The sequence below is a fragment of the Rattus norvegicus genome, chromosome 13 (assembly GCF_021556685.1).
Source record: "Rattus norvegicus strain SHRSP/BbbUtx chromosome 13, alternate assembly SHRSP_T2T, whole genome shotgun sequence".
In the NCBI taxonomy this organism is placed as follows: domain Eukaryota; kingdom Metazoa; phylum Chordata; class Mammalia; order Rodentia; family Muridae; genus Rattus; species Rattus norvegicus.
The window spans coordinates 107,380,282-107,405,426 of NC_141546.1; the positions used below are offsets into that span (position 1 = coordinate 107,380,282).

General features: G+C 46.5%; 2 protein-coding genes and 1 long non-coding RNA gene across 10 annotated transcripts in view; 1 reads left to right on the plus strand and 2 right to left on the minus strand.

Moving 5' to 3' along the window:
- Positions 1-8,375, minus strand: part of Hsd11b1 (hydroxysteroid 11-beta dehydrogenase 1) — a 70,191-nt gene extending 61,816 nt beyond the window's left edge. For 2 of the 7 annotated variants that reach the window (NM_001429465.1, NM_001429463.1), the window contains exon 1: positions 8,251-8,339. The gene's annotated coding sequence lies outside the window, so the exon portion shown is untranslated. Of the gene's footprint in view, positions 1-2,957; positions 3,320-5,390; positions 5,548-7,505; positions 7,638-8,250 lie in introns of those variants that run through there. The other 5 variants (XM_087580056.1, XM_087580057.1, XM_087580055.1 and 2 more) reach the window with 5 other exon arrangements.
- LOC148001893 (uncharacterized) overlaps positions 1-14,277 on the plus strand; it is a 29,409-nt gene extending 15,132 nt beyond the window's left edge. For both annotated transcript variants that reach the window (XR_015636314.1, XR_015636313.1), the window contains exons 2-3: positions 4,224-4,304; positions 13,876-14,277. This is a non-coding gene — a long non-coding RNA (uncharacterized LOC148001893). The remainder of the gene's footprint in view (positions 1-4,223; positions 4,305-13,875) is intronic.
- A 1,701-nt stretch (positions 14,278-15,978) lies between these two features.
- G0s2 (G0/G1switch 2) lies at positions 15,979-16,891 on the minus strand. The gene is made up of 2 exons (NM_001009632.1): positions 16,825-16,891; positions 15,979-16,640 (listed from the first exon to the last, which is right to left on the minus strand). Exon 2 carries the CDS (start codon positions 16,609-16,611, stop codon positions 16,300-16,302), a length of 312 nt encoding a protein of 103 aa, NP_001009632.1. The 5' UTR covers positions 16,612-16,640; positions 16,825-16,891; the 3' UTR covers positions 15,979-16,299.
- Between the last annotated feature and the right edge of the window lie 8,254 nt (positions 16,892-25,145).

A 25,145-nucleotide genomic window follows, 5' to 3' on the forward strand; every position in this document is an offset into this window, starting at 1 on the left:
GAGCAATTAGAGTTATTTTTAGAAACTTCTTGCTTGTGCATACATCATGAAGTGTTTTGTTTACATCTTTTCTTGAACATTTTTGGAGTTTTGGGTCTTAAATTAAAGCCTTTAAATCCATTATTCAATTTTGTGCAGGGTAAGAGAGAAATCTATTTAATTTTGTTCTGCGTGTCCTATCCAGTTTCCCCAGCATGGTTATTGAAGAGCCTGACTTCCTCTGGTATATGCTTTTGGTGCCTGTGTTAAAAACCTGGCAGCTGGGTCTATGCATGTGTCTTCACTGCTAGTCCACTGGTCTGTCTCTGCTTTTGTGTTGGTTTGTCCTTGTGGCTCTGGTGTGATTTGAGATCGGGTGCTATGGTTTCTCTAGCACTACTCTTTGTGCCTGGGTTTGCTTTTGCTCTCTTGGAGTCTTTTGTGGTGCCAAATGAGTTTGAGTTTAGGATTTTGTCTAGTTCTGTGAAGAATGTCATCAGGGTTTTGATGGGATTGCATCGAATCTATAGATTTCTTTTGGTAAGAGCCATTTCACAATATTGATTCTGCCAGAACATTTCTAGGGTCTTCTTCAAGTCCTCCTCAGTGTTTGAAAGTCCTCACCTCGTTGGATAAGGTTGTTCTTAGGTGTTTTATGTTTTCATTGTGAATAGTATTTTTTAGCAAATTCATTAGTAGTATATTGAAAATGATTGGTTTTTGTAGGTTGGTTTTGAATCCCGAAGGTTTTAACAAACTTCTGGCAGGAGAGGGCGCCCAAGGGTTGGAAGAAAAAAAGACTGCAGCAATTTAAAGGCAGACAGACACTGAGACTAAATTTCTGGCAATGTTTCTATAATCCAGAGGGACCTATGGGTTAAGTCAGGACAAAAGAGGATAAAGGAGAAGGGAGGAGAAAGACTCATAAGCACTGATACAACCTAGAAAGAGCCACAGATAGGGAACTGGTTTTCCTGACCCCTTCTACACACACACACACACACACACACACACCCACACACCACACTACATACACGCACACACTACACACACTATACACACACCCATGTATATACACAAATATACACACTCATATACACACACCCTATACACACACACACCACACACTATACACACTACACACACACTCACACAGTACGCATACAAACAACCCTACACCACACACACATGCACACTCACACACTCACATACATACTCACATACACACACACTACAAGCATTCACACACACCACACACTACACACATACTCACACTTACACACATACTACTCACACCACACACATAGTCACACATACACTCATACACACACACCCCTACACCACACACATTACACATATACTCATATACATTTATACACATACCACATACACCATACACACACACACTACACACATCACACACATACTCACGCACATTATGCATACACACTACACACACCATACACACCACATACACACACACATACACATACTCTACACACACACTCTCACACATACCACACAACACTCTATAGATACGCACTACACACACACATATAATAAACACACCCCTACACAACACAATACACACACTCACGTATACTATACATATACACACCTGCACACCACACACTACACCCATACTTTGCACACACATATATATTCTTCACACACACTGCACATACATACACACCCCTATACCACACATATACACACTACACACACTGCACACACTACACACACACACACATACACACACAATTATATACACACCACCAGCACTACCATACCCCTCCACCCACACACCGGGTTCCGGAAAGTAGAGGACAGTTCTCAGACCCCAGCAGGCCTGATGAATGATATTAGTCAAGGGTAGGACCCAGGACTGAGGATTTTTCCCCAAGGTTCCTGACAAAGAGGTTCCTGTTTGGCCCAGCAGGCTCTTGGACCTTCTACAAGGCTCATTTGTGTACACTTCTTTGCAAAATCCTGCTTTAATAAGATCCTGTTAATTCAGGTTGGCAAGAACCCTCCCTGCCACCTCTCCCCCTCAAGTATCTAACCTTGATATCTGATCAGTCTCCTAACATTCCCCTATCCCCTGGTGATGGCAGTCACCTTGGCCAGCCTTCATCGAGATCCCAGCCAGGCCAGTCCCATCAGAACCATCTCTTTTCCCCCACCCTGATGTTTCCTCTTAGTAATTTTCCATCTACCAATTGCCATTCTGCAGTTTGCCTGCAAACCCTCACTTGTCTGGTCTGTATTTGGAAACAGGCCCAGTTTTGTGCCGAGTTCTTCCTTCCCTCATGGCAACAAACCTGTATGGGGTCTAACCCCGTTAACCAGGTTCTTGTTGAACCTGTTCTACAAAATGACTCTGCATTGGCTAATTAGACTGCTAGTTTGAGGCTTAACTTAGTGACTCCAGGCACCAACATGTGGCTGATAGAACACCTCTTTTAAATCTAATTCTTGATGCTGGCAGGATGATCTAGTAGGTAAAGTGCCTGCAAAAGCATGGGGAACAGAGTTCAGTCCCCAGCACCCACATACAAAGCTGGGTGTGTTGGCATTTGCCTGCAATCCCAGCTTGAGGGAGGTGGACACAGGCAGGTCCCTGGGGTTTGCTTAGCCACCAGCCTCACCTAACCATCAAGCCCCAGGTTTCAGTGAAAGGACTGTCTCAAACAATAAGATGGATAGCTCTCAAGGAACCAGAGACTGATCTCTGTCTTCTACAGAAAAGTACACACAGAATGGTCCATACCCACATCAACACACACACACACACACACACACACACACACACACACACACACTCACACACATGCACACATTTGTATACATACACCGAATAAGTTTGTACACGATATAGTGGATTGGAATGTTTAAAAGGTCTCATGATTTCTGAAAGCATCTCAAAGCCTCTGGGCCATATAGTCTTACTCACGGGCAATATAGCTTTTAAAACTTACCACACTCCGGCCCCAGGAGGGTTCAACTATATATTTGTTAAACAATATTCTTTTCAGTATCTTTTTTTTTATTTTTTTAAGAAGTTATTTATTGATTTTCCATAAGGAACATCTAGATGGGTTTTTGTTTGTTTGTTTGTTTGTTTTTAAACAACACTTCATTTGGTGTCTTACAGGCCCTAATCCTGTAGCTTTACAGTATCCATGGTGTTATCAGTGTTCACGTTATGAGGGCCAGCTGAGGTGATACCAGGGCTGTGGTTCCCTTTCTTCTCTTGTGTCCTTCGCCTCTCCGCGGGACTTAATAAACATCTCCATTTTTACTTCTCTGCCTTCTGACTTGCGTGTGTTCTCCAGAACTTCTGATAAGAAACACAAACCAAGCGAACAGGTCATGCCTGTGGGTAGTAAGTTTGCTTCTTATAAGCTTACTCAGAGCTTAACTGATTGGTGGTGTGGGAAGCTCCCTTTGCAGTTATCTGGGGATCCCCGTTTTGTTTTCATCTTTCTTGGCTGGTTCTGTGTGTCAACCTGACACAGCTGGAGTTGTCACAGAGGAAGGAGCCTCAATTGAGGAAATGCCTCCATGGGACTCAGCTGTAAGGCACTTTTTCAACTAGTGATTAAGTGGGGGAGGACCCAGCTTATTGTAGGTGGTGCCATCCCTGGGCTGGTGGTCTTGCATTTTATAAGAAAGCAAGCTGAGCAAGCCAGGGGAAACAAGCCAGTAAGTAACATCCCTTCATGGCCTCTGCATCAGCTCCTGCTTCCTGACCTGCTTGAGTTCCAGTCCTGACTTCCTTTGGTGATGAACAGCAATGTGGAAGTGTAAGCTGAATAAACCCTTTCCTCCCCAACTTGCTTCTTGGTCATGATGTTTGTGCAGGAATAGAAACCCTGACTAAGACAAATACCAATGGATTTTTGATGTAAAAAGAACTCCAAATGGGGGAGTAGTAGTTTACATTTTAACGTTGCTGTGTGGCCTGAATCCATCCAGCCTAGGCCAGTGTGGCCATTCCTATCAGCCCATCGCTTGTCCTAACTCCCCTTTTACTGTATTTAGCTGAGCAAGGAATTCTAGGTTGAATGTTCTTTTCTCCCAGCTGGAGGCTGCTGCTGTGCTGCTCCAGTTTTCAGCTTGTGCTGTCAACACTGAGCAGTTGAAATGCTTTTTGGATCCCAGTTGTTGGTTCATGGGCTGTTTCTCTCTCAAGTGCTTCTCGGTTCCATTCCCTTCAGGGGTCAAACGTTTCTGTTTTGCAGGGCACATTGAGTACACTCCTGGCTGTTCAAATGGAATCTCAAGTCCTCTGCCCTTGGAGACTTTGGAGAAAGTATTTCTTGGTTAGTAGATTTGCTTCTCCTCCCCCCTATCATGGTTATTAGAAAATTTAAGAGATTCTAGGATGATCTTTTTATTCACCCTCACCTGTTTCTTTTCTTTCTTGGAGAATTCCATAATTTTATCTTCATGTGATTCATCATAAGTGCGTGTAACGTGGGTGGGTGTATATACATGTCAGTGGGCATATACATATGTAGGTGGACATATATACATGTAGGAGGGTGTATATAGATGTGGGAGGGTGTATATAGATGTGGGTGGGTTTACATACATGTGGGTGGGTTTACATACATACATTGGGTGGGTGAACATACATGTGGGTGGGTGTACATGCACATGCATGTAGAGGTCAGAGGTCGACTCCAGGTGACTTCCTCTGTTGCCCTCTGCTTAGCGTTTGTACTGAACTAGGGGCTTTCTGACTCAACCAGGCTGGCTGGTCAGAGGACCCTTGGGACCTGCCTCTTCCGGCCTTTCAGCACTGAGATCTGAGTATGTGCCACAGTGCCTGGCTCTGGATGTCCTGCTGGGAACTGACCTCAGGCTCTTGTGCTTGCACAGAAGTGCTCTGCTGGGCCATCTCCCTGGTCCTATCACTGTAATTTAAAATTTTCCACTTGCATTTTTTTCCTTTAAGGAATTTTTTCTTGTTCTGTGTACTTTTAAAATACGTCTCCGGGGCCCTCATCTGTGGATGTTCTGTCTTCCCTAATGTCAGAGGACAACGATGCTGCTGGGGCTGACCTTCATGAGGTTTGCCTTGTTTGGCAATTGTCACAGTCACTGTTGCTGGCCAGGTTTTCCCACTCATTGCCTCTGTGTTGTGGGATAGTAAGGGTGCCTGGCAGTTCCACAGGGAGACCCCCCCTTATGCCAAGGTCTCTTTCACTGGGTTCTTCCTGCAGGGATGACCTTCATTCATTGCTACTGTGGGATAGGGTAAGTGGGCAGAGGTACACAGGCCAGACTGTGCTCATTCTAGGAGCAGAGCCAGGAAAGGGGGCTGTCAACCTCATCTTTCATGTAGGTTTTGTCTAATCCTGCTGTTTCTAGCCCTCCCAGGGGTGGGGGTAGCACGTTCCCACCTCTCTCCCGAGGTTTCATAGGACTAATGCCTCATGAGCACCTGGGCATCCAAGGCTCAGACCATCTTTAGAAAGGGTGTGGACATTTCTTCAATTGCTGCTGTCTCTGTCCCCGATTCTCTCTTTGTCCTTGTGGTACAGCAGGAGCATCCTTCCCCTGTGAGCAGAGCATTTTGTAAGGAGGTAGACATATTTATTCATGATGCTGTGCATAATCCTGAGTGGTCTATTCTGAATGTTCCATCAGGCTCAGAGGGGGGCCAAGTGCATAGAGCAGCCCACAAACCAAGACTGTGGAAAGGAGACTTTGTTACAACGGTATTGACAGAAGAGAAGAGACAGTGTTTCTAGTTCAGGCTACCTGGAATTTGCTATGTAGCCAAGGATGACTTTGAACTTCTGATACTCCTGCCTCTACTTTCCAAGTCCTGGAATAACAGACACACACCACTATACCCCCTTTATGTTGTGATGGGTATCAAACCTGGAGATTTATGCATTCAGGGCTACATCCATTTATTTTATTTTATTTTATTTTTTGTATTGAAACATTCTTGAGTACCAAGATCTTTCTGAAATTGTGGTGGTGGGAATATAAAGACTCTGATAGATGGTGTCTGCTCCAAAGTACATTATAGCCAAGTGTCATAGAATTGTGTTCGTGGCCCAAGCTCACAAAGCTGGGGTAGCAGCCTGTAATAGTCCTCACAGAGGGGACAGTAGCTCAGGCCAGCCCAGGGAAGAGACTTCTGAGAGGAGGTATTCCCCAGAGCTAAGGTCTGAAGGGTAAGTGTGAGTTCTGGATGTGAAACTGGAGGAAAGGCAACCCTAAGAAGAGCGACCTGTGGGTGCAGAATAGGAGTTGGAAGCAGCCAGAGCAAGGGAGACATGGAAAAGTCACTTGGTTATCACTGTCCACACTAGGGCAGCATCTGAAACAGGGCCTACCAACACTAGATCCAGAAATAACAACATCTTGTTCCCTCTGCAAAGCTGAGAAAACTCAAAATATTAAAAAATGAACAATTTGAAAACTGCAGAGAGGAGACACATGAAATGCCAGTTCAGTGACAAGAGTGGGACTGTTCTCCTTCCCACATGACAAGCCACTTCCTGTCCAATTCCATCATCCAGTGTCCAAATGGTTATGAAACAGGCCTTGGAAAAGCTCACATTAGTGAAATATTGTTCTCCTATTCCTGCCAGTCAAGGATTATTTACATGTTGTAGCTGGGTCTCTTACCCCACCAGCGGAGGCAGTGTTCATGAGCTCTGGGGACACCCAGGATCTTCCTGTGAACTCTGGGTGATTTTGATCCTCTGTAAGGAAAGTTGAGGTCCAGCCATCCCTCTGCTACAGGCACAGACGTGGCCTTCAGTAAGGCACTGCCCTATCTTGGCTCCCAATGCCTCACTTGGCAAATGGGATGAATTAAATTAGATTACCTCTAAGGTTTGTTCCCAAACAGAAATTGGACGCAGGCAGCTTTAGCTGTACCAAAATGAGCATTAAAGAAGAGGCAGGATTTTATTTCATTTTGTTTTTGCATCATGCTAAAGAGAGAAAGGCTATTCCTTTACATTCCTGACGAGCAAGCAGAAGGGAGGTTGCTCCATCTCTCCTTACCTCTCCCACCATGTTTATAGCTTTTGAATCACAAATCCCAGAGAGAAATATGTCACTGAAGACATACACATATCACAGATATATATACCACACACACACCAAAATACAATGTATCAACCCCCACCACCACATACAACACATACATCACATATGATGCACACCACATACAGCATAATAAGCCACCCCCCCCCACACACACACACATACACACACACGAGTTATTAAAGTATATCAGATTCTGTTACATTCTGTTGAGAGAAAAGCCCTTTTTAAAAAGCCAACTGCTGTGAAAACAACCTTGCCCTGTCTAGATGTTTTCTGAAACCCTTAGCTATTTTGAACCCCCACCCCCAAGTTATTAGAGCAGTAACTGAAGCCCTTTGCACTGGTTAGCAAGTGATGGCCAGTGAGTCTGGACAACTGTGAGTTGAGAATGGCATTTCCTTTTCCTGTTAGGGTTTCTCTAACTCCCCGATCCCAAGAGGTACCTTGGGGTGCCCTCTGAGCAGGCTGCTTGAAGCCTCAAGTCAGTGTCCTGAGAAGATGCTGGGCTGGGATTTTGGAAGGAATGGTAGCACACACACACACACACACACACACACACACACACACACACACACACAGAGAGAGAGAGAGAGAGAGAGAGAGAGAGAGAGAGAGAGAGAGAGAGAGATCTTTGAGAGGCTCCAGCCTCCCATGGCCATGAAACCCCACTTCACACAGCTCTGATCTCAGCTCGGTTGATTGGCTGCAGTGGGATGCCTGCAGCCCTTTCAACAAGTCTCCAGAGAAGATGGGGTGTAGTGCTTGTGCCTGCCATCAGTTCAGAATGTTTACGCCCCACTAGCTCTGTGTGACTCCAGAAGAACTCAAGAATACGGTGACTTCTCTCAGCCTTAGCAACTTTTTATTCCAACTAATGGTCTACTGCCAGATGATTGGCTGCTTTTGGTGCCAGCATCAGACCCTTGTTCCAGCTGCCTTTTATGTCATCCCTCCCAAAGCCCGGAACTCCCTTAGCATTTTTTACAGCTTTTTTTTTTTTTGACTAGCAATTGAAATTGACATAGAAGTTGGTTTCTTTTCAGATCTGATTTCTTGCGTCAATAGACCCACTATTTCAATGGAGATGTGTGTGTGTGTGTGTGTGTGTGTGTGTGCGTGCGTGTGTGTGTATACCATCACTGAGCAGTGATAATGTCACATACAACATACAATTTCATAAAGTCTTACCTTGAGGCTTCAGATAAGTGCGGCTCCTTTTTATTGGCTGCCTATTTCCAGTTGCTTCTCTCCTCTTTCCTCCTCCTCTCTATCCTTCTGTCTCATCTCTCTTCCTCTGTGGTTTCCCACTCTTTGGGGAGGGGCAGGATTTCCTGCTCACAAGTTGGTTGGTTTCTGGGAGGAGCCAAAAGACCTGATTCAAGACTAAAACCAGCTGGTCTGCCACCTGATACAATGTATGTGAAACCCAGGACTAGCAAGACAGCCTTTTCTGAGGACCTAGCCAGCAGCCAGGAACCGCTTGCAAGGGGAGCCAATCCAGTCATAAGCATCGGGCTCCCCAAAGGACAGGGGGACCCCAGGCTGCCTGGCTGGAGATGTTGGAAGTGGTCCTGGTTGCCCTGGAAACTTTCCCGTTACTATTGTTAGCTCTAAACTCAGTGGAAGCAGACCAAGGAGAGCCATGTTCCACCCAAGCAGGTGCCCACTTCAGTCTTGGCTTTGCCTCCGAGGAAGTGACTGAAACAAGAACCATATTTGGACAGATCCCGACAAGGAGAGACTCTAGTGACCCAATGCTTTCTGTAGGCCTGTGTGCCTACCCACACTTCAAGTGAGTTTTAAATCATCAAGATGACCACAGTAGCAAGCAAGTAGAGTGGATGAAAAGGGAGACCCAGAGGAGCAGGGGCTCCTTTAGCAGAGACAAATAACCTCACTCCAGTTCATGCCCAGTCTGGAGTAGAGGATGGGAGACAGTATACACACACACACACACACACACACACACACACACACACATACATGTACACACACAGAGGTACACACACATACATGTACACACAGACACACAGACACACACAAATACATAATATACACACAAACACACACATGCACACACACTTATATAAATGTGTACTCACAGACACTCATACACACATACATGCACACACACAAACACATAATACACACATACACATGCACACACACTTATATGCATGTGTATACATATGCACACACATGTACACATATACATGTATACACACAGACACAAGGCACACACACAAATACATAATGCACACACATACACACACATACATGTGTACACACAGATACATTCACACACACAAAAACATAATACATACACATACACACACATGCACACACACTTATATGCATGTGTACACACACTTATATGCATGTGTACACACAGACACACAGGCACACACACATGCTTGCACATACATGTTCACTTTCTTTCTATTTATTTTTTTTTTTACATGTTCAGCAGACATTTGAAGAGCATCTGCTTGGTTTCAGCACTAAGCCATGTTAGGGTGAGCTCTTCTCTGGGGGTAAGTTGGCATAGTCACACACTAAGCACGGAGTTAATCAACATGGCAGCACACACTGGATGCTGAGGTGCGGGTCCTGCCTTCCCTCAGAGGATGGGAACTTGTTCCTACTTTCCTTTCCTGAGGCCACTTACTTTCTCCAGAGAACTCTGCATTCTACTGAGTTCTACCTTATTGTCTAAAGCGCTCTGAAAACGTCTAACCAGGTATTGGATTCTTTCCATCTGAGTATCTTTTATTAACTTCTCTTATTAATGTTTGAGCCAATTAGGAGAACAAGGGGGGGGAGGCAGACAAGCCCTCCTTTACTTAAGTTGTTGGTTCTACTCCAGGATAGTTTTGGAAAGTTTCACAAGGCCTATTTTTGTTTTTATTTAATCGTTCCTAATTTCCTTAGGGCTGATTTCTGATTTAATAATCGTGGTTGCTCATTTCCGGGGAAGTCTCTGAAAAAATGCGTGACTTGTGTGGAAGGTCAGATAAAGCCCCACGAAAGACAGAAACAAGAGAGGAGGGTGCGCTTCTGAGATAAAACACTTCTGTTGTGGGCTGCCCTGGTGCTGTTTGTATTTTGATGTTAATTCTGCTTCCTCAAGAGTAGCCGTCCCGATGAGGAGTGGATGATGTTACTCAGGTGATTTCATGTGAACCTTCTCCCCACTTCAACTGGACAAATAAAAGATAGAGCCTGTGATTGGGCAGTGTAAGGGAAACGAGGGGCTGGAGGTTTTAGAGAGGGGGAAGCGAGGAAGGAGTGTAGAGGACGAGAGGCTGGAGGAGGCAGAGGAAGACAGAGGAAGAGGGGGCAGAAGGGAGAGGGAGTAGAACTACGTGGCCCGGAGAAGCTGTAAGCAATAAGAGATGTCATAGCTGGGGAGTAGCATAGGGTAGTGGTCGCTCTGCCAAACTAGGCGTACAGCTTATAAATAATGTATCTGAGTTGTGTGTTCTCTGCATGGGCTTATTGGGGTTGGACATTTACTGCAACACGCCTCCTCAAGTGTGCTCACTTCTCCTCAGGCCAACTAAACAACTGTTGGCCAGGCCTGCTTGCACACCCATGGTCCCAGGGCATAGGGAGGGCTGCAGGCAGAGTCTGGAGGTTACATAGCAAAACCTTGTGTCTAAACAAAGAGAAGAGGCTAACTATTGACTCAGGTTTCACTCTCCCAATGATTCTGAAGTCCCACTTTTCTTCCTGTTCTCTCTCTTTTTTATTTGTTCATTCTTTCTTTCTTTGAGATGGGGTCCCATGTAGCTCAGGCTGGTCTTAGACTCACTAAATAATAGATACTGGCCTTGAACTCTTGAGCCACCTGCTTCCACCTCCAAATTACCATGATTAAAAGTATGTACCACATGCCTCTACTCAGCTCTTTTAGATGTATAATAATTTACTGATTTATTTTTTCGGAGCTGGGGATCGAACCCAGGGCCTTGCGCTTGCTAGGCAAGCGCTCTACCACTGAGCCAAATCCCCAACCCCGATTTACTGATTTTTAATACATCAAAAGTTCTATAGCACTGGTTCTCAGTCTTCTTAATGCTCTGACCTTTTCATACAGCTCCTCATGTTGTAGTGACCCCTGACAATAAAATCATTTCCTTACCACTTCACAATTGTAATTTTGCTCCTGTTATGAATCATAATGTAAATATCTGATATGCAACTCCCCAAAGGGGATCACGACCCATAGGTCGCGAACCATTGTTCTTATTGGTATGATGGGTCAAAAAATTTTTACTTTACCAAAATGAGGGCAAGAATCAGGTTCCATGCAGCTCTCCACAGGAGGCAAGATCTTTACATAGAAGAAACCGAGCCTAGCCAGCCTAGCCGGAGAGGCACAGAGTGTGTACCTGTGAGTGTCTGGCTTCCATTTCTGAGCAAAATGTAGAAAAAGACCCTGACGTAGTACCTTGGAATACAGATGAGCACAGCCTCCCACACAAGGATGAAGCATAGGTCAGCATGACCAGCAGCCCACTTCCATCGGCTATCAGTCAAGACAGACCGTGTCCTTGAGGGTCAGTTTGGATCAGATTGGGTAGTCTTATCTCTACCCATTCCTATCAAACACTCTTACATATCAGATTTAAGACAGCCAAGAATAGACTGAAACCATACCAAGCAAGACTTAATAACTGAGACAAAAAAGCAAAGCAAGCCGCAGGAAAATGAGCAGCTGGGTGATAAAAGAGTTGGTCAAGGGACAAACTTGCAGCTGGTGTGGGGACACAGGGCATCGGTTTTTACACTTGAAAAGGCTGAGGCAGAGGAACCTCACGTTCAAGGTCAGCGTGGTGAGATAACGAACAAACGGATTTGCTGCCTGTATTCTGTTGCTGTGAGAAAACAGCCTGACTGAGGTGGTTTATAGAAGGAAGGGTGTATTTAGGCTCAGGGTTCCAGAGGAATGAGAGTCCATGATGACCACAAACAGCAAGCCTGGGGTGGGGGTGGGAGCAGGAAAAGAGCTGATGGCAAGCATCTTCAAACACAAGCAGGAAGTAGAGAGAGCTAGCTGGAAAGGGGTGAGGCTTTATACGGTCAAAGCCCACCTCCAGGGACAGACTTCCTCCACCAAAAGTGTACCTCCTAAAACTCCCCAAACAGCTCCTCTAACTGAGGACCTCTAACAGAGACCTGAGACTGTGGGGAATGTTTCTCATTTAAACAACCACACGATCACTTTGTGTTACTACCTCAAACAAGCAGTGTGCCTCTGAGGCAGATCAAATGGATCAAGACTTGTGTTGAATTCGAGAACGATAACATACTTCCTACCCCAAGTATCAAGTGCTTGTATGTAGAGATCTCTATCTGGTTGCGTACCTTCTGAACAAGATACCTAAGGACCTTACCTGAAGGTCTAGGTGTAATGATCAGAAAGTGCACCCCTAAGCTGACTAGTCAAGCTCAGGTTACTCATTGAGATTTAATAGCCCAGAGGTAGATATGAAGACAAATGGAATTCAAGCACAAGGAACCCAGAGAATATACCAGATGGTACCAGGGTCCTCTGAAGCACTTTCAAATGGGCCAACTCTCCAGAATTATCAAAGAACGTTGTAACTTTAATTTTTTCCAATCCTATTTTTAGTGATGGTTCTTAAACACTTTAACCTAGACCCATCACCCGCCAGAGGTAGTAGAAAAGAAAGTTATGGGTGAAATAGACCTGTTTAGAAAGGTTCTTTGGAGCAACTCCCTTCCAAACTGAAGTCCGCAGGCAGTGGCAGCTCCATCCATTCACAAACACCTCATGGATGCACCAGCTGTCCAGTTGGGTAGAGTTGGGTTAGCAGCTGTGGTGACACAACTGAACAGAGACAGCCAGGCCTCAGCCTCGGCTCAAGTCAGCAGGAGAGACTAACCAGAACACCAGGAGGACACGCCTCTCTCAGCAAAGCAAAGCTCAGTGAAGACTTGAGACCCACAAGCGTTGCACAGCTAGCTGTGCCAACAAGCCACACTCTCTCTTGGTCCCTCCACGAAGTCTTACTTATACCCTCCAAACATCAAGTGTCCTCTCTGTGCCTTGCCTCAGCCTAACTCTATGGCTCTTGCCTCAGCATGGACATCCAATAAGCTCAGGTCCAATAAAGGAAGCAGCAACAAGCTGCAGCACCACCAGAAGGTTTTGGTGTATGTCTCTCTCTGTGGCATCCTGACTACACAAAGCAAGGCAGACCAATCCGTGCATGTCGTTAGCAAAGAGTCTTTCATCACGAGTCCTTTCTTGCTTTAGCAGAACATCCTCTCTCCTGTGTCTGCTTCAGAGAACCATTCCTTTAGGAGTCTGCCTTAGTTTTTCATACCTGTGTCCACTTTAACAAAACGTTCCTTCATGTGTTTGCCCCAGTAAAACACCATCCAACTGACTTTCCAAAGAACCCCCGTAAATTTCCACTTCAGAGGATTACCGCTGTTGAATATTTGGGATAAAGTTTGAAAGGTAAGTTACTTGATGTTGACGGTGAAGGTGAGCTTTGCAGAGCAGATTGCTGAGTTGACCTTTTCAGGCACAAGTGGTCTGCTGGGGTGTTGGTTGTTTGTTTTGCTGCTCTAACAGAATACTTGACAGAAGCAAGAGAAGGAGGAGCTTACTGTGGCTCACAGTTGGAGAGTACAGTTATTCACAGCAGGGAAGTCACCAGGGCAGGAGGCAGCTGATCCAGTCTCCTCACAGACAAGTTCAGGACTGTGTCTTCTGCCTCTGTGGTTATAAAACTGATCTGCTGGACTCTCGTTCTATGGTGACTTGTCTCCATTCAGTTTCAGTTGGCTCCACTCTGGTGAATTATCATCATCATCATCGTTGTCGTTGTCGTCATCGTCGTCGTCATCATCATCATCATAATTATTGACTTTGCTATGTCAGCACTGTGTCACCAACAGATCCAGCAAGCATTCCTTCTATCACCTCTCCTAGATTGATACTAACACTGCCAAATAGAATAAGACCAAAAATAGTTTTTGTCTCTCTGTGGAGTGAAGGAGTTGTTCTGCTTGACTGTGACCAAATGTCTCATGAGACCACAGAAAAACTTGATTCTGATGCGATGAGGCAAGCTCTTTCCTTATCTCTGTCTGTGAGCATCCTTGTGGGACAAGTATGTTTCCCCTCCTATGTACACTCCAGGCACTAAATCAGATAGCAATGAAAAAAAAACATGACTTCCTTGACTTGATGATTTGTGTGAAAATTGAAGAAGATGCTGTTCTTGTCCCCAGGAAGATCAAACTATGAAGGCACAATCAAAGCAATGGAGGGAAAAGTTTGTTACCAGGGGCCAGTCTGAAGTTAGACTTCACAACTATAAGATTCTGAGAGGTAGTAAGATTCTGGTAGCTCAGGCTAACCATCAGAGCTGTGAAGGACAGTGCAAGAGATGTTACACTGTAACTTAGAATGAGTAATTTATCTGTATTCTTGGGCACTTGTGTTTTTTTATATAGGCAAACTCTCTGAATATAGACATAACCATCACACTGGAAAAACCAGAGCATGCAGTTTGATACAGAGTTTACTGATGGGCAGAAGACTTGAAATCCTTGGAACATCAAGGGCTGTCTTCCTCAGAGATGTAGAGGATATGGGTTTGAGGAGAGTAATGCAAACAAAAGCACAAAGGATACAAAAGTATCAATGTCCACGCTGGGCAGGTTGCAAAGTCGGACAAGGACAAGAAGTAAACAGAACAGGTCACACTAGAGTCTCATGCAGGAACAGCAAGGTGAGAGGTACTGAAGGGGACAAGTCCTGAAGATGTTGCAGGAGATGAGCTAGTCAAGCTGTTGAGTGGGCAGAGGAGTAAGAAGCCTGTGCAAGAGGCATCTTTAAGACTGATTAACCAGCTGAATGGTCTGAGCTCCTGGGAGCTTTTGGGCAGTTAAGGCTGCACTCTGCCTTAACTCGGGGTCAAGTGTCTGGATTTGGAAACAGGAAGAGTGCTGGCCTCACTGACATGCTTTTCCTTTGAAGCCTCAAACGTGTTCTTTTCATTCACATTCCTTTGCTCTTTCACTGGAGGATGGATTTTAGGGAGAGCTGACAATTGATTGAAGCCAAAAGTGCTGGAGAGATTTGGGTTTGTAGAGTTAAATAGAATGGAGGCTGGGAGGTTGGAGAGTCAAGTTAACATGCTCACACCTGGTTAGAATAGGTGACATTAAAGATCCTCGGGGAGTGGCATCAGGCTATCTTCTTGACTGTGTCAGGGCAGAGAGGGGTTACCCTGGAGAGCTCCATAGTGTTACTAAATCAGCTGTTGACACATGATCAACTCTGACTCCTGGGAGAGGACTGGGGTTTGTGATAATGGTCTTTTCTCCTTCTAAGCTTCTTACTGTGGAGAGTTGTGCCCTTGGGAGAGAGAGCTTGTGTGCCCAACAGACAGCTGAGTTTCTTTTTTTTTTTTTTGCCTCATCCCTTTCTTCCCTTCCTCCCCACTCTTCCTTCTGTCTCTCAATCTCTTTGTTCTTCCAGCCTCCTCCCCCTCTCTCCCCCAGTCTCCCTTCTCCCTCTCTGTCTCCTCTTCTCCTCACTCTAATAGTTAAGCAGAGAGATCAGCCTCAGGAATCTCCAGCACAAAGGGGTAAAAGACAAATCACTTTTTCTTTGTCCTAGAAATCCCCCCTCTCCCTCTCTCCCTCCCCCTCCCCCTCTCCCCCTCTCTCCCACCCCTGTCTCTCATTCTAAGTTAGAAATTGATTTATCTTGTGGTCCAAAAAATGTTAATACCTGTAGCATGCTGAGAGTCTCACTCCCGTGTGAGTAGACCCATACCAGTGGCATTCAAGTAGGGCTGTGAAGTAGGGCTAGCCACAGTTCTGGGTGAGAGGGTCACCTCGCCTCCCAGGAATCAAATAATGAGACAGAATATAAAATGTTTTTATTTCAAAATGCAAAATGATATTCGTTGTAATAATAATAATAATAATAACAACAACAATAAAAATAACAGTATAAAAAGCATGTCTCCTTCCCTAATGCAAAGTGACAGCTCCTTGATCGCTCCCACAGCCTTGGACAAATCACAGTGCATGCTGCACAGCAGCAAGTCAGTCCCAGATCCCTTGGGTGATCTGTGCAGGGTCAGTTCTGGATTCGGTGGCACCTTGAAACAGCATGTGACTCTCTCTCGCCCACCTCAGTCATGATCTCTCTGTGTCTCGCTTCTCTGCCAGTCACCAGCCTTAAGAGGCATGCTGCCGGAGGGACAGGGCCCGGCTGCACAAAGTCGCCTCCTGTGTCTTGCCTTCTGCTATCAGGGCCTGCTTGTGGAGGGACTGCTGCTCACAAGCATCCCGCAGCTCTGCCACTGCCGCCTCCTGGTCGCGCAGACGGCTGGCAGCTGTGAAAGGGCTGCACACAGTCTCCACTAGACCGAGCACCACACCGAAGAACGCTAGCACACTGCCCAGCACGTACAGCTTCACTAGCTTCCCTCGGGACTTCTGCGTCATCATCTCCTTAGCCAGAGGGATCAGCTCCTGCACACTTTCCATCTGAGCTCTGGGCTGTGGGTTGGCTGGGCCTGCAGAGGTAGCAGAGAGAAAGGGGTTGAACTTTCAGGTGGGCTACAGCAGCTGAGAAGGGAACCCTAAGCCCAGAGAGGGGGTTGGCTGCAGACTAGGGGAACTCGAGCCCAGGGGAGAAGGCAGCTGGGGAGGGGATCTGTGATCTCTCGCCTACCCTGGGTTCCCAGACTGGAGGCTCACCTAGGGTGCGTGGGAACAGAGGCAGCACTCGCTGAAGGAGGTCAGGCGTCCAGGCGGCAGACTGGCCTTTGCGTCCTTTTTTCCTCAGCCGTGGCTCTTTGCAGCTGCAGCGTTCAGTGAACAGAGCCCTTATATCTTTTGCCCGGGATCCGCCTCCTAGCTCGTTGGCCTGAGCCCTGACTGCAACCGGCAGGGCGGGTTGAGGGGAGGGGGGGGAAGGGAGGAAGAACGGGAGGGGCGCTGCTGGGGACCAAGGAGGTGGCCACGAGTAGTGCACGCCCCTGCTGTGTGCTCCCTGAGACCCTAGACTGCTGGTGCTGTAAAAGCTGAGAGCCCAAGGCACCACTTCAGCGTGAAGCCAAGGAGGAGATCACCAGGTGATGGTGTGGCATGCTTCCCTGACAGGAACCTTGTCTGTTCCCCTGTTCCCCTGTTTCTCAGGAAGAACCTGAGAAAGATCCTAAAGAGGGAATCTTCGTTCAGAAAAGTCATCTCACCTGTCAGGGAGGGTGTGGGTGGGAGGGAAATCAACAGAGGGATATTTGCAGTGAGTAGGCAAACTAAACTGAAAAACCATCTCCAGAGTAGAATGTTCTTCCAGAGTGCTGCTTTCTTGGTGTGTGTGTGTGTGTGTGTGTGTGTGTGTGTGTGTGTGTGTGTGTGTGTGAGAGAGAGAGAGAGAGACAGAGAGAGAGAGAGAGAGAGAGAGAGAGACAAAGAGACAGAGAGACAGAGACAGAGAGAGAGAGGGAGGGAGAGAGAGAGAGGGAGGGAGAGAGAGACAGAGAGAGAGAGAGAGAGAGGGACAGAGGGAGGGAGAGAGAGGGAGGGAGAGAGAGAGAGAATGAATTAGTCTCTGTAAGGTGCTTCCATAGCTATTTCTATTTAACAGGGAACAGCCATTAAACCCAAAGCATAGGCCTGTAGTCCCAGCAAGAGGCAGGAGGATGGTGAGTCTGAACGTAGCCTGAATAATTTACTGAGACTCTGTGTCAGAAATCAAAATAAAGAGGCTTATAGATGTGGTTCAGTGGTAGAGTGCTTGCCTAGTATGTGTTAGGCTATGTGTGTCATATATATTGGTACACAGCACACATGCACACGCACAAGAGACACACACAAATTGTCCTCTCTTCCATGTTCACTTAAGAGGTGAAGTTGGGGGATCAGCCTTAAGGAAGGCCCATGGTAAAGATTTGTCTATAATGAAAGTATTTCACCCTCTTACAACGATTCCATGCCACCTTGCCCAGGTTTGGGAGAGTGAGCTGTAGATTCCTAGAGTGGGGATTCAGGACAGAGGCCACTCTTGGGAAGCTGGGTTAGATTAGGGTTAACTATGATCCCCTGGGTTGGGGGTGGCTACTGGTGTACCTGAGTTAGCAAAGTAGGGGAAAAGGACAGGCAGGCAGGCCAAAGGGCTTGAAGCAGGGGGTGGGGTGGGGAGGAAGGGGAACCAACTGGCCAGAAAATTGCAAAGGTCACTGATGCAATCTTGCAACAGCCTGCTCAGCCTTCCCTGTTAGAGCCCAGAGCCAGAGGAGAAAGGGTGCCAATCTTAGGGGTCCAAAGTCACTGCCAGACTCAGAAGGTGCTGACCACTGCTTGGTCTGCTACTAGTCCTTCAGGTAAGAGCTTGTCAAAAGTGGGGGTTGGCCAAGGCCAGGAACGGTTCAAATTTCAAGTTCACACTTTAGTTGATACCTAAGTGATCAAGGTAACCACGGGCCAAACGGGGATTATTCTTGGAGGATCCTGACTTGGCTTTATTCTTTTAACCTTGCCGATCCGGAAAGTTCTGTAGGGAGGGTCCAAGCCAAGGCTAACTTCAGTCTTGGCATTGTTCTTAAATCTTCATGATAGTTTTGGAGCTCTCCTAGTAGCTGGCAGCAGTAACCATGCAACTTTCCTAATAACCATGAAGATTCCAGACATGGTGGCTCCTGGGAAAGAGGGTGACATGTGCCCTGATAGGAGGGCACCCACTTGGTTTCCCCTCGGAAGGTGAGTCAGTCCAGTTTCTGACCCAAAACTCCAAAACTGACTGGGCAGCAAGTATTTCCTGTGTTTCTATAACTTAGACCTCCACGTCATAATTTACTTGGGGTTCCTCTTTCCCAGGGTTTCGTGAGATAAACATCTTTGTCCACCTCTAAAGGAACCCGACCTTGACCCCTGACTCCACTAGCTTGCTGTCAGTGGCTAGGCAGCAAATGACAAGGGGTGAGGTCACTGGCGGATTTGGTGGTGCAGGTTGAGGGAGTATGGGTGTTGGGGGTGGGGGAGGAGAAGGTCAGCATGACTCTATCTGCTGGAGAAAGACCCCTTAGCTTTTGGATGGGAGGGGAGGAGGCTGGGATGGGGTGGGATGAGAGGGCTTGGGATGAAACGTGTACCTTGACTAGCCTGAGACTACTTTTAGAAGTTCAAGTCTGGGGGTTGAGGATTTAGCTTAGTGGTAGAGCGCTTGCCTAGCAAGCACAAGGCCCTGGGATAGGTCCTCAGCTCCAGAACAAACAAACAAACAAACAAACAAACAAACAAACAAAAACCCAGAAGTACAGGTCTGTACTGTATTTGGAGCCAACACAGGTCATGGTTATGAAGATCAAACCAAGCCATAAGGTCACCAACCCTCTATTTGACTGAAGGCTGATGAGGACTCCCTGTGTTAAAGCTGAGACAGAGCTGAGCAGAACAGACATCTAACCCCCGTCTGAGTTAATATGTAGTACTCAGGGTGAGTAAACTCTCAAGCTAAGGGGTTTATCTGGTTCATGGTTCCAGAAGTCCAAGGTCAGGGGCCTCATTTGGACTTTCTTTGTGGTAGATTATGGACAAAATAAAAGGTGTCATCTTCCTCTCTCTCCCCTCCTCTCCCTCCTCCTCTTCCTCCCTTCTCTCCTCTCCTCCCCTCTCTCCCTCTTCTTCCTCCCCTCCCTCCTCCTCCTCTTCCTTCTTGACTAGGGTCAACTTTGAGTCCCCATGCTTACAAATCTAGCACTTCACAGACTAAGCTATCTCTTCAGTCCTTCTTGAGTCACCATGACTTCATATCAGTTAGTTCTAGAGAAAGGGCTTCCTGGCACTCAAGCCTTATGGATAATTTAGGATTTGTTCTGCTATCCTGGGATTGAACCCAGGTTCCTATGTGGGCTGAATATGTGTCTTGCTACTGACCCAAAGCCCCGGATGGGCAATTTTAAAATGTATACCTCTGACCTTCATTTCCTCTGCTTTTGCAGGCTAGGGTTGTGGAGTACAGATATTTCTGTGTGGATCCCCTGCAGTCATCACTTAACATGCCTGCTCTGATCGACATGTGTCACCTTCATGCACTCTTACAAGCCCAGTCCCTTCTCAGAATTCATATTTCCAGCAGATCTACCTCCTTCAGTTGCTTCCTTGGCTTTGTACACTGTGTCAGTTCCTTGGTGAGGCTTTCCTTAGGAACATCATCTCATGAGACACACTTGGTGCCTTTAGAATTGTCATCCTTCACTCCCATTGGAGACTGAAACTTCACTTCACTCTACAGTAAGTCCTCAGTGCTTAGCACAACCCTTGGCACACAGTAGGTCCTTAGTAGGTAGGTTTAACGAATAGTCTCTTCAGCAGACTATGAAGCCCAGCAGGGAGGGCCTTATATTCATTAAGTTCACACACAGTCAGATGTTTGGTCAATACTCACAAAAGCATTTCTGTTTGAGTAGTGATAGCATTTGCAGCCTAATTCACCTCAAACGTGACCAACCACCAGATAAATAAGCTTCCCAAACACTCATTTTTAAAAAATTATTAGTTGCCTGTTAAAAGTGTGGTGTGGCAGTGAACTCCTGGACTCTGCACGCTGATTTTGCATGCACCTGGCATTGTTGGCATTTGGGACTTCTTTGGTGTGGTCTTTCTGCCAGTCTAACCTTGCCTCTTGTTCTTTTCCCACAAGAACCCTATGGTCCCCAGGGAAGTTTTTGCTCAGGCCAAGATACAGTCTGTTCTCTGTGCCGCCACAATCAGTGCCTGCCTCCTCTTCCTGTCATTTTGCTCAGACTGCTTTCTTCTTGAAAAGCTAGGGGCCTTCTATTCTGCCTTCCTTCTTGAGCTCCCAGAAGCCAGCATGACCCTTGCCAGCACACCATGCTCTGTCTTTTCTGTGAATCTCAGTTGCCTGCATGGCTCAACTGCATAGCTTGGCACTAGAACACACACTGGCTTATACAGTATTCCCATTGTTTGATTTTTTTATTTTGTAGGCTTGCCACTTCCCTGTATATATTCTGTATATAGGACCAAAGCTTTGGATTTTTTTTATGGTGCTAACCTATAATGGGGGCACAATCAATATTAATTACATTGACCTAAAAGCCAGTGCTGGAATAGATTGCAAAATGACCTGTTAGACCCTCCTGGGAGATTATTTTAGGCTCAGTGGCTCGTCCTTGGCTTACAGCTTTGGGATTGGAATTGCCCAAGAGCTGGCAATTTTCCTTAACTCTCTCAACTCTGGCCTCCTCACCTTTCACTTCCACCTCCAGCCAACTGTCTGACATCCAATTCACTGGCTTGCTGGAGTACCCCTCCAGCCTGCCCCTGGGACTATTCACTGAGGATATTAAGGCATTGAGCTTCAGTTCCTCACGGTTTGAATCAAACAGTGACACCAGCTGCTAGAGCAGGCAGGCTGTGCTAGGACCCCAATACCACTCAAGATCACCTGACCTCTGCTGCCAGGATACATTTTTGAATGGCTGTAGGAGGCTTGACAAGTCCAAACAACTTACCTAAGCTTCAGTTAGTGTTATGGGGATCATTCATTCTTATGCCTTCTCTGACTACTACTGAAGCGATCTCCTCCCCATCTGTGTCTCCCTGACACAAATTGCTGCATCGTGCTGTGCAGTGCTTATGTGCTTGTGTGCACAGTTCAGTAAGAGTATGGGGAACTGGGGTTGGGCATACTTGGCGTCATTCAAGCCCTGTCATTCACTAGAGTCTGACCTTGGGCTAAGCTTCATTGGCTTCTATTTTCTTGTCTGTAAAGTGAGAGTGAAGAGAATGCCTGTTAAATGGGACGTGAAGACTGAACGGGATGGAGGGCTTGCTACAAGGGTTCTGAAACAATCTACACACTAGTACTATTTAGGAGTCTTTGCCTCCTGGTGTAGGATTCCAGGTCCCACAATCCCATATCCCAGCCCAACACACCTTCACTTCTGGGGTGACATTTAACTGACTTCCAGAAACATTCGCTGAAGCCACCCACATTTCCAAAATCGCCTGATGCATAGTTACAGGAAGCAGGAAGCAGACTGCTCTTACCCTTCAGAAACTCACAGTCCAGTAGAGGACAAAGACATACACGCAGCACACATGCACTGTGCACACAAGCACACATGCACTGTGCACACAAGCACATAAGCACTGCACAGCACGATGCAGCAATCTGTGTCAGGGAGACACAGATTGGGAGGAGATCAGTAGCAGTCAGAGAAGGCATAAGAATTAATGATCTCTGAGCAGCTTAGGTCATCAAAGGTTGGACAGGGACTTGTCTGGTGACTCTGGAGGGAGGGGGTAGTACTTGAGGCTGAGGGATACCTTGAAAATGAAGAGGGGAACGATGGGGAAGTCTTGCATAGCCAATGACCAGTCAAGAGCAGTTAGGCAATAGTAGCTACGGTGCAGAGACGGGGTTTTGGAAATTCCAGGAAATGAGGTGGTAATCATGGGCAAGTCATGTGCAGAGTCACCTATGTGTGTCATGTGTTATGCACAGGAAATGTGGGGTGCTCTTTTGTCCTAGAAACACTGTCTCTTTGGCTTCCGTGCTGTGAAGTCTCCTGTCTTCTCTCCAGGCCTGCAGGTTGTGGTTCCTTTCCATCCGTTTTATCGCTGTCAGCCTTTCTCAGGACTCAGCCTGGAACCTCTCTTAATGATTTATTTATTTTTTTATTTTATGTGTATGTTTTTTTCCTGCCTTTGTACCTGTGTTCCATGTGCAAACAGGCACCAGAGGAAGGTATTAGCCTCCCCTAGAAATGGAATTACAGATGGTTGTGAGCTGTCAAGTGTGGTTCTCTTTGAGAGCAGTAAGTGCTCTTAAATACTGAGCTGTCTCTCAAAATCTGACTCTTATTTGGCACAATTGGTTTCTGGAAAAAGATGTCACCCAGGGGAACCAGACTTGTCAGGTGGGTCCCTCTGTGGGATCAGGCCTTCCTGAAGAAGAGAATCAAAGGCAGAAAAGGATCCTGAGTGACAGGTTTATTCCTCTAGCTCTGAATGGAGGGGCAGTATAGCCCCAGATTCAGCTAGTAAGGAAATGAGTGCCTCTCTTTAGCCATAAGAGCATGACAGAGGACCCTCTGCTCCAGAGGTGACTCAGCACTGCACCTGGGTGTCGTCTCTGTGAGACCTGGGCTGCTGTGGTGGGGCTTCTGTCCCACAGGAGAGCCAACACATCAGAGTCTGAAACTGCTGAATCCATGGCCATTCGCTGTAGAACAGTAGAGTAGAATCCAAGCAGCAAGATGGAGGAAAAATGTCCATTTCAGGCCTGCGAGGATTGACTAGGAAAATGACTAAAGGGGGAGGGGGAACCTGGCTCACACTGGTCTGCCTCACTCTGTGTGCTTCCTCCTGGCACCTGACACTCATTCACTTGCGTCAGCTTCCTGTACAGCCACCTTGGGGGATGTAGACACAGCTGGGATTCAGCACCTGCTGAATGAACTTGCACCTGAGTAGTTCACTGTTCACCCGCCAGGCTGCTTGCCTGTTAAACTTCAGACCACAAAGCCATATTGTTTTGTTTCTTAAGATGGTGTCTCCTGTATCCTGGATTAGCCTTGAACTCCCTAGGTACCAAAAGGTGAACTTGAACTCCTGATCCTTTGGCTTCCACCTCCCAAATGCTAGGATTAATCATGTATTTTAGAACCCAGAAAAGCTATACACCTTAACCAGTTATTTAGTCATAATTTACTATGTCCTGAAGCTACTTGTAGGTGTAGTTGATTAATCCGCTCTACCTGTCCAGTGGTGGCTGTGAGAGGTCCTCGATTGTTAGATACCCAAAGCTTTGGATTTTTGAATGAAAGACACACACACACACACACACACACACACACACACACACAGACACACACACACAGACACACACACACAGACACAGACACAGACACACAGACACAGACACACAGAGACACACACACAGACACAGACACATACACACACACACACACACACAGAGAGAGAGAGAGAGAGAGAGAGAGAGAGAGAGAGAGAGAGAGAGAGAGAGAGTTCAATGGCTGGGCCACTCCCAGGTTTCCATCTTTGCTATCCTAGACCCTCTTCCCTGATTCTTACATCATCATATGCTTTTCCTTCTACAGCTCTCAAGCCTAGTTCTTCTACTTCCCCAACAAGGTGGTTCTCTTCCTCTTCCCCTTGCCTTCAAATCCCAAAGTCCCGCCTCTGTTTCTCTGCCCAGCCATTGGCCCCCAGCAACTTTACTTGCCAATCAAAACCAGATGGGGGCAGGGATTCTTAATGCCTCACATATGAAATTCACATACAAGTTTGAAAACTCATAATAGAAACATCAAACCAAATCCACAATGGTTACTCTTACTAGTCTGTAAAAACACCTTTCCCCCACACTTTCTCCTGTCTTACCAAACTGGCCATGTCTTTTTCTATCATAGAATGATTTTGTAAAATTCTGAGAGTCTGACAGGAGTTATGTCATCTCCGAGCCATGAGATGAGTTGCATCAGGATTCATGTATCCAGCCAGCCTTTTCTCTAGCTGACCTGCCGGAATGATGACATGGAGCTGTAGGGTCTCTGGGCTGCATAGCTCTGCCTCGGCTCCTCAGCTCTGCCCGTTTGCTTGGGGTTTGGAGTGCTTGAATGAGTTAGGTTGCTTTGGGCCACAATTAGGAAAATCCTATCGAAGTTGGGTTCAACAGCAGGAAAAGTATATTAACTATGGATTCTAGAATTGGCTGCTTCACTAGCTTGACCGTGTCGAGACTTCAGGGTCTTCCCTGTGTTGGTACCCTCGGCTTGTCACACACAGCACACAGCACACAGCACACAGCACACAGCACACAGCACACAGCACACAGCACACAGCACACAGCACACAGCACACAGCACACAGCACACAGCACACAGCACACAGCACACAGCGCAGTGCCATGATTTCAGGTGTCACATTCAAGTCGACAATATCCAATTAAAAAAAAAAAAGGTTGTTCTGCCTCAACAAGGAAGCCCTTCCTGTGAGAAATAAAAGTTGGGGAACAAGCCTCCCAC